General features: G+C 40.4%; 1 protein-coding gene across 2 annotated transcripts in view; it reads right to left on the minus strand.

Annotated features, from left to right (window-relative positions):
• si:ch211-272n13.3 (ankyrin repeat domain-containing protein 26) overlaps window positions 1-17,386 on the minus strand; it is a 128,271-nt gene that overhangs the window by 83,061 nt on the left and 27,824 nt on the right. For both annotated transcript variants that reach the window (XM_059978311.1, XM_059978312.1), the window contains 5 exons: window positions 5,030-5,066; window positions 4,847-4,916; window positions 1,698-1,758; window positions 1,356-1,588; window positions 80-221 (listed from right to left, as the gene is read on the minus strand). In XM_059978311.1, coding sequence (XP_059834294.1) covers window positions 80-221; window positions 1,356-1,588; window positions 1,698-1,758; window positions 4,847-4,916; window positions 5,030-5,066 — 543 coding nt within the window. The remainder of the gene's footprint in view (window positions 1-79; window positions 222-1,355; window positions 1,589-1,697; window positions 1,759-4,846; window positions 4,917-5,029; window positions 5,067-17,386) is intronic.

Genomic DNA, 17,386 nt, shown 5'->3' on the forward strand with positions numbered 1-17,386 from the left:
ACAATAAAAAATAAACAACTGGGAAATTGGTATTCATTCCAAATGAAAAAACACAACATAAAACTTGAATCTAAGATACCTCTTCTATTTTTTTTGCATGAAGCCTTTTGTTCTTGAAATGCAGAAGCAGAAGTTCCACTAAAATCAGAAGTTTGCACTGCTTCAAGTTCTGACCCTTTGGAAGAAGCTCTCAAAGGCTCCTCCTCTTCCAAGAACATGTTCTATAGAAGAGAACAGAGTTCATGTTATGTTTTGTATAATCAAATACAAATACTCATTGCATGAAAGGGCTAGAGAAAAAATAACACTATTATAATTGAGTTAATCTATAACAAGTTATTAATCAGTTATTTAAACAGTGACATATATTTGGAAACAAAAGACAATATTATTTTTAAAGCAACATACACAAAATGCTGGAGGAACTCAGCAGGCCAGGAAGCATCTGTGGAAAAAAGTACAGTCGATGTTTCAGGTTGTAGCCCTTTGGCAGGACTGACAAATTCCTTCTAATTTTTTTTAACGACTGTGCGGACCAACCATTTCTCTGAGCCTGAAAACTGGGCAGCACTTTATGTTAATGTTATATAAGTAAATTCCAGTTGTGTGGCAACAAAGGCTATATGCGCAGGAGCATTTCAGTTACTGCACGGCCCTGCACCCACACATCTTAGACGGAACATGATCATAACAATTCTAAACTTTAACAGTTTCATGATTTTGAACAATATGGCTATTTGTTGTGTTTAACTACAAATTATCATTGCTCATGTGTGACTTTTAAATTAAGCTGGATTGTTTTCTCGGTGCATACATCAGAATCATTTTACCACTAGTGGCTATGACAACAGCGCAGCAGTCAACGCAATGCTATTACAGCGACAATAATGCAGGTTCAATTCTGCCACTGTCTACAAGGAGTTTATGTTCTCTCCGTGGGCATTTCCTCCAGGTGCTTCAGTTTCCTCTCACATTCCAAACACGGCCAAGTTAGTAGGTTAATTGGGCAGCATGGACATGTTATCATGCTGTATCTCTAAATAAAAAGAATCTATACTAACCGCTTAATTCTGATTGAATGAACTTTCTCAGTACTTTTATACATCAAGAACCTCATCATAACGATCACCCTAGTATCTTCTTCCTCTGAAATGGCTCCTACTTCACTGACATCTTTATGTACAATGCCTTCTTGCACAAAACTAAAACACTTTCATATTGCTCTATTTTTTCTGTAGCTAATAATTACTTTCCATTTAAGCTGTTTTGGATTAATTCTCACCAATTCCCTATTTTCACTTCAATATTTAAGAAGTAAAAATATAGTTTTGTTTTAAAAATTGAGAAATAATTACCTCCTTGTCTTTTGATGGAGTAGAATTTAAACGATTTTCTACAGGAAAACTGAATGAACAGCCAACAGTTACAGGAGAACAATTCCTGGACTGGACTAATGAACCACTACTCTCGAATGTTTCATCTTCATCTTGATGGTCATTTTCTAACTTTTCCACCATAACTTCATCCGATTTAACTGGTTGCAAATTGTCCATGAGATGGGTTTGGCCAGGTGTAGCCTCTTCAGTAACTAAAAAGGAGAAATCATTTGTTTATAAGCTTTGAAATGGCATGTTATTAACTACACACTAAGTAAATCAGTACTCAATTTTTTTCCAATTATTTTCTCAATAACTTACAGTTTTCCTTGTTTTGCTGTGAAGAACTTAGCAACTTGGTCAAATTAAACTTCTGGATTGCCTGTAAATAGACATTATTAATGGTTATAAACAGTTACATATTTAAAAATTGGCCAAAGGCACACATTCCAATATAATATCAACTCAATTTGCTTTCAATTCAATTTCCCGTTTCCTTCAGTCTTATATAAACACATTTATATCATATATTTGAGTGAAGTATATTGTATTTGAAGTTTAAGAATAAATAATAAAACTATTCTGCTAACATCTTAACCATCATTGCTGCTGGCTCCCTGCTCCAGTAACCTGGATTTCATTCTGACCTTTGATGCTGTCAGTTTGGAATGGGTACATCCTCTCTCTGTGACTGCATTTTCCTTCAATGCTCTGGGTCCTTCTATAACCTACAGATGTGCCAGTAGGTTAAGTAACTACTATTAATTTTCCTTTGAGTTAGGCAAGTGATAAAACAATAAAAAGAGTAAGTCGTATATGAGAGACAGTAAGTGAGAAGGATATGGGAAATAAGAGGGAGTGGAACCAATGGGACAAATAATCTACCTCAATATAGTGAGATAAAATACAAAGCCTTTGCTTGTGTGCCATCCAAGCAGATTATGCCATATATTCGAACAATGAGATAGCAAAAAGAAAATCACAATGTAGTAGCCATAGAGACCGTTTAATGCAGACAAACAAAGTGCAAGCTCCATGGCAAGGTACATTGGGTAATCACAAGCTAATCTTTAGCATTTGAGAAGTCTAGTCACGAGTCTGATTATAACAGCAGGAATAGGCCATCTGTCCCATCGAGCCTGCTCTGCCATTTAATAAGATCATGGCTGATCTGACCATGGACTCATCTCCACCTACCTGCCTTTTTCCCCATAATCTTTAATTCCCCTACTAGGCAAATATCTATAAAGTATATTTATGAGTCTAATGGTGTATACTTTCAAGCTTTTCTACCTTCTGCCCAGTGGGAGAGGGGAGAAGAAAGACTGACTGGTGTGGGAGAGCTCCTTGATTATAGCAGCTTTCCCGACGCAAGCAGAAAGTCAGTGGGGGAGAGGCTGGTTTACTTGATGGACTGGACTATGTTAACAGTCATCAATGACATACAGAATTTTGTTAGAGCTCTGAGGAACTGGAGGCATTGGTGTGCTTTCTTGGCTATAGCATCAACTTGCTAATAACATAATAAGCTTCTATATTTACGTACTGGCGCCTGCATCCTTGGGCAATTCCAAAATATTTGACAACTAATGAAGTGCTTTTCAAACATGTTGCTAATGTTATGTAAGCAAATGCTAGTTTGGCCATATTAATACCGGAGAAGGCATAAATGTTGGCCAGGACACAAAGACCTGCTCATTTAAAAAATAATCATATGGGGCTTTTTAGATCTAATGAAGCAGGTTTTCAGATCAATATATCCTTCTGAGGATGCAAAACTTCTATTTTCAAAACTCAAATAGTTCCAAAGGTATTGTGACCTATCAATGGATTTTTGCTTGAAATTAGCCTAAGGTTCATACAATGCATTTTGGACCATGACTCTACCAATGAATAAAAGACATTTTCTCCCAGCTAGTTTCAAATTAACCTCTTTCCCTCTGGAGGTCATTCCTTCACATCCATATAATCATCAGACCATTCATAATCCACTTTACTTCCTAAAGATCCACAAGCAACATCACGTTGACTGCCTCATCATTAATTTCTCCTGTTCTTATCTATTTCCTTCCATGAGCCACTGGCAACCTTTGCTACTTTAACAGTTTCTATCTGTGATTGTTGTTCAATCCCTTTTCATTTCAATGTCACACCAAAATGGGGCTATTTTCTTCAGGCCGCAGACTTTGCCCAGAGCAACTTCTCCAAAACAGAGGTTGCAGTTACACTTGGCTTTGCTGGGCAGGCCACATACTTACATCCCTATTATTGGACTTGGGCACTAAATTCTGAGTTCTGTTCAATTATCAAGTGGACAGGGAGCCAGCTGGTGGCACAGTGGCATCAACGCAGGACTCCGGAGCGAAGGCTCCCAAGTTCAAATCCAATTCAGGCCACCCCTGAGCACGCTTTCCATCCGTGAGCATCGAGCTAGCCTCTCAGCCACGTCAAAAACAAGGGTCGAGTCAGGAACGTTCATATCATGACCCAGTTAATCCAAAAGGAGACCAATCCTGACACTACGTGCTGGACAAGAATGGCTGTCTGTCTGGTGTGACAAGCAATGAAATGAAGTGGACAGGAAAAGGTTTCAAGCTCTTCAATGCAAAAGTTCAAAGCATTTGATACAAGGAGCTTTTCTTTGCCTGCCTGAATTTATATTAACTTGACTTGTGACATACTTTCAACCTTAGTTTATCTTTTCAGCCCTTCTGATTTATTGCACTGCTGCACAAAGTAGTTTTGTAAGCTAAGCCCTCATTACTAAAAGTGATAAATCATTCCAACAGGTTTCCAGGAAGTCAGCTTGATGGTTTTCAATCTTTTAGTTAGTAATAGCCATGTTCATCAACGAATTGCATTTTTAATGATCTGTCATGAAGAACACAATTCTCTGTTGAATATGGCTAGCCAAGGATTTCCAACATGGCCAAGTGTAACTGGAGCCTCTGCTTTGGAGAAGTTGGCCTCGGCAAAGCCTGTGACCTCAGTAAAGTAGCAAAATGTCTGAATCTTAAGTGGCAAGCCCTTATTTTTAAAAACTGACCCCTTGTTTCTAGATATGCCCACAAAGAACACATTCATCCTGTCTAGACTACACTCCTTTTTCTTTTCAAATGGCAAGGTCTGTAATGCCACTGAACTTGAATTTCCTTGTGAAAATAATTTATTTGCTCCAACTTTTTCTAATTTTGCTTCTTAATAAAAATGATTTATAACTCAAAATACAGCCCCAGAATGCAACATTCCAATTATTTAAAAAGTTACAGAAAATGGTTAGAGTGGGATGCTGAATTCCAGCATAAAGATGGCCACCCCACCAAGTTCCAACATCATTCCTTTAATGATTCTTGATATATAACACAGGTATCTACTTCAGTAAAACTATTTTAGTGAAATACCATCATTGCTAGTCACTTAAATTCAAAAGTGAGATAATACAACAAATTCTATCAATGGCAAATTACTACCTTGGAAGAACATGGCACATCATCTTCTTCATTTGAAGACAACCAGGAATCTGCAGCACTCTTTGACTCCCTAAAAGTAAAACGTTCAAATGAAAATCTTAAATAAACAAAAAAGGACAAAAAACTATTAAGAAATTAACCTAAAGAAATGCTTAAATTGCAACAGCAGTAGTTCAAACTTACCCACTGAAAGATTCTATCTGAGAAATATCATCCATCACTGGGGAGCAAAGCAAATGATTTACAGGTGAATTAGATTCATCCAAATTTATTTTAAGCTTTAGTTCATCTTTCAAATATTACAAGACAAGCTTATTGTTAAGCAAATAGAAAAAAGGACAGAATCCATTTAAGTATTACTGATTGCAGATTAAATTGTTTTTCTACATTCATATACCACGTTCCCATATAAACACGTTCCATTATAAACATCAGTCTCTCCATAAAGATATTATCTATATGCTAAACTTTGCTGGCCAGTGGTGCAGTGGCAGCAGTATTGGACTTTGATGAAAATGGTCCTGGGTTTGAATTGAGCCAGCCCCCTGCACGATTTTCATCCATGCTGGGTTGAGCATCAAGCTAGCAACTCCGCCTTGTAACAGACAAATGCTAAGGAAACAGCAAAAAAAGGTCACCTATGCACCACACATGCGTAAATGAACAACAATGCTAAACATCAGATATGTTATTGCATACATTTTAATTATATCTATGCTTCTATATCTGTATTTAAATCAATATTGCACCTTGATAAAGAAGGTTTAAAAATATGGATTGAAGATGAGCATTCATTCTTCAATACTAGAAGCAAAGAGCTGACATTAAGCACAAGAAACAAAATAAGAATGCACAAAGATGTGGCAGGCCTAAGAGGAAATTAGAGGAAAAAAATCTTTGTACATGGAGGAAGACACTTTTAAAGGTTGCTAATGTTGCATACGTTGATATAGTTCCCCATTTGATCAATATTATGTATAAAGATCTTACATGAAATTACCACAGAAAAATATACGTATGACTCAGATGAATGAACCTCTTAGGAAGTCACAAGGAAAAAGCGGATTCAAGAAATCAGAAATAACAGCAAAAAAAATGCAGCTTATACCTGCTGGCAAGTCAACATTCAAGAAGGAATATAACCAGGATTAACATTTTAGTTGAATTGCTTGTCATCAGAACGGAGCCAATGTTACAAAGGTTCTCAACAGGTACTTTCTAACAGAACATAGAAAACCTACAGCACAATACAGGCCCACAAAGCTGTGCCGAACATGTCCTTACCTTAGAAATAACCTAGGGTTACTCACAACCCTCTATTTTTCTAAGCTCCAGGTACCTATCCAGGAGTCACTTAAGATACCCTATCGTATATGCCTCCACCACCATTGCCAGCAACCCATTCCACACACTCACCACTCTCTGTAAAAAAACTTACCCCTGACATCTCCTCTGTACCTATTTTCCAAGCACCTTAAAACTGTGCCCTCTCGTGCTAGTCATTTCAGCCCTGGGAAAAAGCCTCTGACTATCCACACGATCAATGCCTCTCATAGACTTATACACCTCTATCAGGTCACCTCTCATCCTCTGTCTCTCCCAGGAGAAAAGGCTGAGTTCACTCAAGCTATTCTCATAAGGTTAAAGTTGAAGTTTGTCCCGAGCCTTATATGCTCATCAGGCCGGCGCTTATGCCAGTTTCTGTGGCGTAAAGCGACTGAGAGTACGAGACTCCCCACCCCCCCGATAGGACGCCAGTCTATCGCGAGGTTAACCCCCAGCATTTTGCCAGTACCCATTTTCAGCTGGGTGGACTGGAGCAGTGTGTGGTTAAGTGCCTTGCTCAAGGACACAACACACTTCCTTGGCTGGGGCTCGAACTCACGATGTTCAGATTGCTGGTCCAATGCCTTAACCACTTCCCCACGCACCACACTATTCTCATAAGGCATGCTCCCCAATCCAGGCAACATCATTATAAATTTCCTCCGCACCCCTTCTATGGTTTCCACATCCTTCCTGTAGTGAGGCGACCAGAACTGAGCACAATACTCCAAGTGGGGTCTGACCAGAGTCCTATATAGCTGCAACATTACCTCTCTGCTCCTAAACTCAATCCCATGATTGATGAAGGTCAAAGCACTGTAGCCTTCTTAACCTCAAAGACAACCTGCACAGCAGTTTTCAGTGTCCTGTGGACTCGGACTTCCAAATCCCTCTGATCCTCTACACTGCCAAGTCTTACCATTAATACTATATTCTGCCATCATATTTGGCCTACCAAAATGAACCACTTCACACTTATCTGGGTTGAACTCCATCCGCCACTTCTCAGCTCAGCCCAGTTTTGCATCCTATCAATGTCCCGTTGTAACCTCTGACAGCCCTCCACACTATCTACAACAGCAGCAACCTTTGTGTCATCAGCAAACTTACACCCATCCCTCCACTTCCTCATCCAGGTCATTTATAAAAATCACAAAGAGTAGGAGTCCCAGAACTGTTCCCTGAGGAACTCCACTGGTCACTAACCTCCATGCAGAACGTGACCCGTCTATAACCACTCTTTGCCTTCTGTGGGCAAGCCAGTCCTGGATCCACAAAACAATGTCCCCTTGGATCCCATGCCTCCTTACTTTCTGAAGGAACCTTGCATGGGGAACCTTATCAAGTGCCTTGCTGAAATCCATATACACTACATCCACTGCTCTACCTTCATCAATGTGTTTAGCCACATCTGCAAAAAATTCAATCGGGCCTGTAAGGCACAACCTGCCTTTGACAAAGCCATGCTGACTATTCCTAATTATATTATGCCTTTCCAAATGTTCATAAATCCTGCCTCTCAGGATCTTCTCTATCAACTTACCAACCACTGAGGTAAGACTCACTGGTCTATAACTTCCTGGGCTATCCCTACTCCCTTTCTTGAATAAGGAAACAACATCTGCAACCCTCCAATCCCCTAGAACCTCTCCTGTCCCCATTGATCATTGCCAGAGGCTCAGCAATCTCCTCCCTTACTTCCCACAGTAACCTGGGGTACATCTCGTCCAGTCCCAGTGACTTATACAACTTCATGCTTTCTAAAAGCTTCAGCACATCCTCTTTCTTAATATCTACATGCTCAAGCTTTTCAGTCCACTGTAATTCATTCCTACAATCGCCAAGATCCTTTTCCATAGTGAATACTGAAACAAAGTATTCATTATGTACCTCTGCTATCTCTTCCAGTTCCATACACACTTTTCCACTGTCACACTTCATTGGTCCTATTCTCTCACATCTTATCCTCTTGCTTTTCACATACTTGTAGAATGCCTTGGAGTTTTCCTTAATCTTGTCCACCATGGCCTTCTCATGGCCCTTTCTGGCTCTCCTAATTTCATTCTTAAGATCCTTTCCGTTAGCCTTGTAATCTTCTAGATATCTATCATTACCTAATTTTTTGAACCTTTTGTGAGCTTTTCTTTTCTTCTTGACTAGATTTACAACACAGTACATCACAGTTCCTGTACTTTACCATACCATACTTTCCCTGTCTCATTGGAACATGCCTTTGAAGAACTAATTCCCTGAACATTTGCCAGATTTCTTCCATACATTTCCGAGAACATCTGTTCTCAGTTTATGCTTCCAAGTTCCTGCCTGATAGCCTCATATTTCTCCTTACTCTAATTAAACACTTCTCTAACTTGTCTGTTCCTATCCATCTCCAATGCTATGGCACAGGAGATAGAATCTGTTGACCATTATCAGAACTCAATTTTACACGCAGTACTTTTAAAGTCAGGCAAAAAAATCTGCTAGTAAGACATCAACTATCTGCTATCAACTGCCAAAGTTCTTCTCCATTAGTTAGTTTGCTCTGATTTACTTTATGGTAATAAAATATATGCATAAGCAATGTACAGGTTTCCCTTGCAATCCAAAGATAGAACGTTCCTATGAAATAGTTTGTAAACCAAAATGTTGTAAATCGAAGAAGTAATTACCATTAATTTATAAAGGAAAAATTTTTGAACATTCCCAGACCCAAAAAATAACCTACCATATCAAACCAAATAACACATAAAACGTAAAATAACACGAACATATAGTAAAAGTAATATTGTATGTACGGTGTAGTTTCAAGTCAAATCGTCACTTTTATTGTCATTTAGACCATAACTGCTGGTACAGTACATAGTAAAAATGAGACATCATTTTTCAGGACCATGGTGTTACACGACTCAGTACAAAAACTAGACTGAACTATGTAAAAAAAACACAGAGAAAGCTACACTAGACTACAGACCTACACAGGACTACATAAAGTGCACAAAAACAGTGCAGGCATTACAATAAATAATAAACAGGACAATAGGGCAAGGTGTCAGTTCACTTATCGAACTCGGGAAGACAGCGAGCCAAAATCGATCTGGAGAAAAAAAAAGGCTACGCACGTACACACATATGTACCTACACGCATGCGCAAACAATTGCCCACACAAGGCTTCACAGCCTTTCTCGGGGTAAACACATGTATAAAGCGGGAGACCTTTTTTCGTAAAAGCGAAAGTCCTCTTTAGTTAGCGAAAACAGGTACTAATATAGGTTTTTCGCAACAGCGAGCTGTCGTAAAGTGAACGTTCGAAAAACGGGGGACACCTGTACATCTTTCAAAGTAGCATCATGCATTGCAAGAGCAGTTAATAAAGCAGGTGTGATTCTGTGCTTCTTTGCTAGAGGCTCAGAAAATAGTTTGGATTATTCCAATATTGCCACATTTGGAACATTGATGCAATTAGCCATGAAACTTAATCATAGCACAGAGCTCTTGACTTACTAATGTTGAAATTGGTTGTTGAATTAAAAACACTGCACATTCAAATCATTAAAAAACAGCAAAACACGAAGATCAGTTTCTACAAACGAAGTAAGATCCAATACCAGTGAAAGAACTTTCTACTTGGTTTAAGCAATTCCCTGATATGGAATTTTAGACAGAATATGGATTTCCTTAACATAGATATCACTACCACCTCATGGTAGAGGAAACAGACCAGCTAAGTCTCCCATTGTTTATCATACATAAACTTTGCAGATTTCTGACAAGGCATGCAGACGTGGAAACAACATTTAGATGAGAATAGGTGCAAGATACATCAAACTTCTGGGTGAAGAATGTATAAGTGGCATTCTCAAGCAAGGATGAAAAAAAAACACAAATCAAGCAAATTATGCAAATGTTTTGGACAGACTCACCCAAAGTGCATGGCTGGGATAATTTTGGAGACAATATTCATCATATGACAAGGATGCTCAGTGAAAGACACAATTGTAGGAGCATCTGTAGAGCTTTCCACCTTAAAATTCAGAGCTCCAGCAAGTCAATCAACTCAATGTACGGCTCTGCAAAATTGTCTAACCAGACTACTACCATTATTTTTGCTTTGTATGCCTTTTGATTCAGAATTTCAAATGTAGTCTACAGGGGAACTGGCTATGTGCAGTGTTTTGCAGGGGAGAATTGCTGTTAGTAGACTCTAACAACTCTAATTATCTCACTGTATTAAAGGTAAGGGAATAAGGAACTCAAATACATTCTTGCAGTTTTAATGTTTATGCACTCAAGTTATGACTCATGGCAAATGACAATGTCTTTGCGAGACAAGGAATACAGATCTAAATCATAGTAATAAAAATGTCAGTGTGAAAGTTTTGTACAGAACATGAGGATGATTTTCTGACTTTACTACCTCAAACTTCATAACATCCATAGTATCATTAATATTTATTAATTTAATGACCATTCATCTCTCAAACTGCACTGTCTGACCAATTATTTAATCCATTCTCATCTCTATGCAAAGGCTTCTCCTGCTTTTAGTTCTAAACATCTCACATTTAACACACCTCAATGAACAGAATTATGCAAAAGTATCTTTATCACAAATTAATTTGAAAACATATATAACCATATAACAATCACAGCACGGAAACAGGCCATCTCGGCCCTTCTAGTCCATGCCGAACTGTTAATCTCACCTAGTCCCACCTACCCGCACTCAGCCCATAACCCTTCACTCCTTTCCTGTCCATATACCTATCCAATTTTACCTTAAATGACACAACTGAACTGGCCTCTACTACTTCTACAGGAAGCTCATTCCACACAGATATCACTCTCTGAGTAAAGAAATACCCCCTTGTGTTTCCCTTAAACTTCTGCCCCCTAACTCTCAAATCATGTCCTCTCGTTTGAATCTCCCCTACTCTCAATGGAAACAGCCTATTCACGTCAACTCTATCTATCCCTCTCAAAATTTTAAATACCTCGATCAAATCCCCCCTCAACCTTCTACGCTCCAATGAATAGAGACCTAACTTAAATGCTGAAACCCAGGTAACATCCTAGTAAATCGTCTCTGCACTCTCTCTTATTTATTGATATCTTTCCTATAATTCGGTGACCAGAACTGTACACAATATTCTAAATTTGGCCTTACCAATGCCTTGTACAATTTTAACATTACATCCCAACTTCTGTACTCAATGCTCTGATTTATAAAGGCCAGCGTTCCAAAAGCCTTCTTCACCACCCTATCTACATGAGACTCCACCTTCAGGGAACTATGTACTGTTATTCCTAGATATCTCTGTTCCACTGCATTCCTCAATGCCCTACCATTTACCCTGTATGTTCTATTTGGATTATTCCTGCCAAAATGTAGAACCTCACACTTCTCAGCATTAAACTCCATCTGCCAACGTTCAGCCCATTCTTCTAACCGGCATAAATCTCCCTGCAAGCTTTGAAAACCCACCTCATTATCCACAACACCTCCTACCTTAGTATCATCGGCATACTTACTAATCCAATTTACCACCCCATCATCCAGATCATTTATGTATATTACAAACAACATTGGACTCAAAACAGATCCCTGAGGCACCCCGCTAGTCACTGGCCTCCATCCCAATAAACAATTATCCACCACTACTCTCGGGCATCTCCCATCTAGCCACTGTTGAATCCATTTTATTACTCCAGCATTAATACCTAACGACTGAACCTTCTTAACTAACCTTCCATGTGGAACTTTGTCAAAGGCTTTGCTGAAGTCCATATAGACTACATCCACTGCCTTACCCTCGTCAACATTCCTCGTAACTTCTTCAAAAAATTCAATAAGGTTTGTCAAACATGACCTTCCACTCACAAATCCATGCTGGCTACTCCTAATCAGATCCTGTCTATCCAGATAATTATTAATACTATCTCTAAGAATACTTACCATTAATTTACCCACCACTGATGTCAAACTGATAGGTCTATAATTGCTAGGCTTACTTCTAGAACCCGTTTTAAACAATGGAACCACATGAGCAATACGCCAATCCTCCGGCACAATCCCTGTTTCTAATGACATCTTAAAGATCTCCGTCAGAGCTCCTGCTATTTCTACACAAACTTCCCTCAAGGTCCTGGGGAATATCCTGTCAGGACCTGGAGATTTATCCACTTTTAAATTTCTTAAAAGCGCCAGTACTTCCACCTCTTTAATTGTCATAGGTTCCATAACTTCCTTACTTGTTTCCCACACCTTACACAATTCAATATCATTTCTCCTTAGTGAATACCGAAGAGAAGAAATCGTTCAAAATCTCTCCCATCTCCCTCGGCTCCACACATAGCTGACCACTCTGATTCTCTAAGGGGCCAGTTTTATCCCTCACTATCCTCTTGCTTTTAATATAACTGTAGAAACCTTTCGGATTTACTTTCACCTTATTTGCCAAACCAACCTCGTATCTTCTTTTAGCTTTTCTAATCTCTTTCTTAAGATTCCTTTTACATTCTTTATATTCCTCGAGCAATTCCTTTACTCCATGCTGCCTATATCTATTGTAGACATCCCTCTTTTTCTGAACCAAATTTCTAATATCCCTTGAAAACCATGGTGCTTTCAAACCTTTAACTTTTCCTTTCAACCTAACAGGAACATAAAGATTCTGTACCCTCATAATTTCACCCTTAAATGACCTCCATTTCTCTATTACATCCTTCCCATAAAACAACTTGACCCAATCCACTCTTTCTAAATCCCTTCGCATCTCCTCAAAGTTAGCCTTTCTCCAATCAAAAATCTCAATTCTAGGTCCTGTCCTGTCCTTTTCCATAATTATATTGAAGCTAATGCTATTGTGATCACTGGACCCGAAGTGCTTCCCAACACATACATCTGTCAGCTGACCTATCGCATTCCCTAACAGGAGATCCAACACTGCCCCATCTCTAGTCGGTACTTCTATGTATTGTTGCAAAAAACTATCCTGCACACACTTCACAAACTCTAAACCATCCAGCCCTTTTACAGAATGAGCTTCCCAGTCTACGTGTGGAAAATTAAAATCTCCCACAATCACCACCCTGTGTTTACTACAAATATCTGCTATCTCCTTACACATTTGCTCTTCCAACTCACGCTCCCCATTAGGTGGCCTATAATACACTCCTATCAGTGTTACTACCCCTTTCCCATTCCTCAATTCCACCCAAATAGGCTCCCTAGAGGAGCTCTCTAATCTATCCTTTCAAAGCACCGCCATAAGATTTTCTCGGACAAGCAATGCAACACCTCCTCCTCTGGACCCTCCTACTCTATCACACCTGAAGCAACTAAATCCAGGAATATTTAGTTGCCAATCACACCCTTCCTGCAACCATGTTTCACTAATAGCTACAACATCATAATTCCAGTTATCAATCCACGCTTTAAGCTCATCCACCTTTCTTACAATGCTCCTAGCATTAAAATAGATACATTTAAGACACTCTCCACCTCCTCCTCTCTTTTCATCCCTAACAATGCATTCAAATTTATTATCCTTTTCTTTCTTCTCCCCTACTTCTTCGGGCTGAGCGCATCCCTTCTCCATCACCTGCCTTACCTCCCTCACACACTGTCTCTTTACTTGCTCTACTGGTGAACTAACCTCCTCTCCCATAGTTTCCTCAAATTGATTCCCGCCCCCCCCCCCCCCATCTTACTAGTTTAAAGTCTGCCCTGTAGCCCTAGCAAACCTCCCCGCTAGGATATTGGTCCCCCCTACATGTACCACGACCTCTGGCTCCTCACCCTCCCACTTCAGGATATCTTGGACGCGATCAGAAACGTCCCGAACCCTGGCACCAGGGAGGCAAATTACCATCCGGGACTCCCGATCACCTCCACAGAACCGCCTGTCTGAACCCCTGACTAACTATCCCTACCCTTCTGAGCTACAGGGCCGTCCTCTGTGCCGGAGGCCCGGCCACTGTCACTTCCACCAGGTAGGCTGTCCCCCCAACAGTACTCAAACATGAGTACTTATTGTCAAGGGGTACAGCCACTGGGGTACTCTATAGTACCTGCCTCTTCCCCTTCCTGACTGTGACCCACCTATCTGCCTCCCGTGGCCCCGGAGTGACCACCTGCCTGTAACTCCTAACACCTCCTCACTCTCCCTGACCAGGCGAAGGTCATCGAGCTGCAGCTCCAGTTCCCTAACTCGGTCCCTCAGGAGCTGCAGTTCGGCGCACCTGGCGCAGATGTGGACGTCCAGGAGTCTCGGAGACTCCAGGACCTCCCACATCCGACACCGAGAACAAGCTGCCCTCACACTCATACTTCCCAAATAACTGACAATAACAAGAACTAAAAGATAAGCCTACTGTGCCCTCTTCCACCTAAGCCCCCTGAGCCCAAGCCCTACACTCTGCTCCCGGCGCACTCCGCTGCCCGCTTCTTAAGGCTGCGTTCTTTTTGTATCTTCCCTTCTTCCCAGGCCTCCTCACGCGCCTGCGCAGTCCCACCTCTCAGAACTCCGATCTGAGACACAATTGGACAATTTGAAAATGGCCGCCGCCGCACTTCCTCTCAAAGCCTCACTGTCCTCTTCCAAAAGAGAACTACCTCACTCAGTCTTCTCCTTTTTATATCTTCCCGCCTTCCCAGGCCTCCTCACGCGCCTGCGCAGTCCCGCCTCTCTGAACTCCGATCTAAGACACAATTGGACAATTTGAAAATGGTCGCCGCCGCACTTCCTCTCAAAGCCTCGCTGTCCTCTTCCAAAAGAGGAAGCTTCATTGAAGCTTCTTGAGAAATAAATGCAATATATTGTATTTATCCAACTACATAATTCACAAAGTCTTGATTTTCTCTACATTTCTTCTTGCAAACAAAATCAACACCCCCCCCCCCCAATTCTTTAGATGGTCAAATTTAAAATCACACTGAGCCATGTTCTGACCTTCACCATCCTAACCTAATTCCAATCACCATCACACCAGTTTGCTTTAAAAATTTTGTTCATGTCAACTATATCTAATTTGTCCCAAACCATGGCTTTGAAACTCCAGCTCTTCAAATCTTTCTAATCTTAAATCTCAAAACATGCCACTTTTTTCATAAATAAAAATTAACAAGGTGCTGACCTTCAGCCCTTTCTGAAAGAATCAGTCAAGTTAATCAAAAGCTTGCCTCTTGGATTTTAAGTAGCTTCGTCCAAGCTTAAAAGAGTGATAGCTGGAGAAGGAGAAAGGATAAAATAGGGCAGAAGACAAAAAGGAGTAACAGTAGAGATATGGGAAGAGAGAACGGATATAAATCCTCATTATTCTCTTACACCAATCCCCCACACACTTCTCCCAGCTTCCCTCAACCCCTTACACTGAACCCATTTTCTACAATTTTTACTGCACAGCTCATCTCTTTTCTAACCATCACTATCCACCTCAACACCACACCCCAACACTGTTCTCTCCCTCTCTCTCCTTCACCCAACCTTAGATGCACTACTTGTGCACCTTTCTGAATGAAAGGATTGGCCCAAGAAAAGAAATTATTGACCAAACTGAAATATCAGCAAAAACCTAGAGTCATAGAAAAGTATACACAGAAACAGGTCTTTTGGTCCACTTAGTCCACGCCGAACCATTTAAACTGCCTACTCCCATCAACCTGCACCGTGACTATAGCCCTCCATACCCCTATTATCTGTGTATCTATCCAAACTTCTTAAAAAATGAAGTTGAGCTGACATGCACCACTTGCCTGGCAGCTTGTTCCACACTTTCATGACCCTCTGAGTGAAGAAGTTTCCCCTCATGTTCCTCTTAAAGCTTTCACCTTCTACCCTTAACCCATGACCTCTATTTGTAGTCCCACCCAACGTCAGTGGGAAAAAGAAGGCTGGTTTTTACACTGTCTATTCCTATTCTTCTCTGCACCTCAGGCAGCAACCTTGCCGTTTCTTTAGCATTTTGTCTTTTTTTTTTAAAAACGGGACTGAGTCACTAACTTGCCGCACAACCCAGCACAGATGGAAAGTGTGCAAGGATCTAGCAGGATTCAAAGCCAAAACCACTCACCTCGAAGTCCAGTGCTGAGGCCACTACACCACTGGCTTATCCTATCTACACCTCTGATAATTTTCTATCCTCTTTCAAATCTCCTCTTGATCTTCTATGTTCCAAGGAATAAAGTCTGAACCTATTCAATCCTTCCTTTTAACTCAGATCCTCCAGTCTTAGTAATTTCCCTGTAAGTATTTTTCATTATACTCTTTCAGCCTTATTTAAATCTTTACTGTAGGTAGATGACCAAAACTGCACATAATTTTCCAAATTAGGTCTCACCAATGACTTTGACAACTTCAACATAACATCCCATCTCTTGTCCTCATACTTTGATTTACAAAGGCTAATGTACTAATAGCTTTCTTTATGACCTTATCTACACGTGACATCACTTCAGTGAATTAGGTACCTGTATTCCCTTTGTTCTACAGCATTCCTCAGTGTTCTACTGTGCACTGTGTAGCATCTGCTCTGGTTGGTCCAACTGAAGTGCAACACTTTGCACTTGTCTGCATTAAATTCCACTTGCCATTTTTCAGTTCATTTTTCGGTGGTCTGGATCCCATTGTAGGCTCCGATAGTCTTCCTCACTGTCCACTACACCTCCAATCTTGGTGTTAACCACCTTATGATCCATATCACTGATACAGTTGACAAACAACAATGGACCCAATCCCAATCCGTGCAGCACTCCAGTAGTCATAGGCCTCCAGAGAGGTAACCATCTACCATCATTTTCTGGCTTCTCCCACAGAGCCAACTTCTAAACCAACTCAATACCTCACCTTGAATGTCAAGCGCCTCAATCTTCTTGACCAGCCTCCCATGCGAGACCCCGTCAAATGCCTTGCTAAGGTGTCTATGTAGTCAACACCCACTTTGTCTTCCCTTCCTCAACTTTACTGGTAACTTCCTCAAAAAACTCTAACATTGATTAGATATGACCTACCTGCATGAAGCCATGTTCACTATCCATAATGAGTCAATGTCTATCCAAATACTCATATTTGGTCCCTTTGAATACCTTCCAATAACTTTCCCACTACTGCTTATCAGCCTATCATTTCCTGGTTAATTTTTAGAGTCTTTCTTCAACAGCGCAACAACATTAGCTATCCCCCATACCTCACCTATCACGAAAGATGATTTAAGTA

This window comes from Hypanus sabinus, chromosome 8 (genome assembly GCF_030144855.1).
Source record: "Hypanus sabinus isolate sHypSab1 chromosome 8, sHypSab1.hap1, whole genome shotgun sequence".
Lineage (NCBI taxonomy): Eukaryota > Metazoa > Chordata > Chondrichthyes > Myliobatiformes > Dasyatidae > Hypanus > Hypanus sabinus.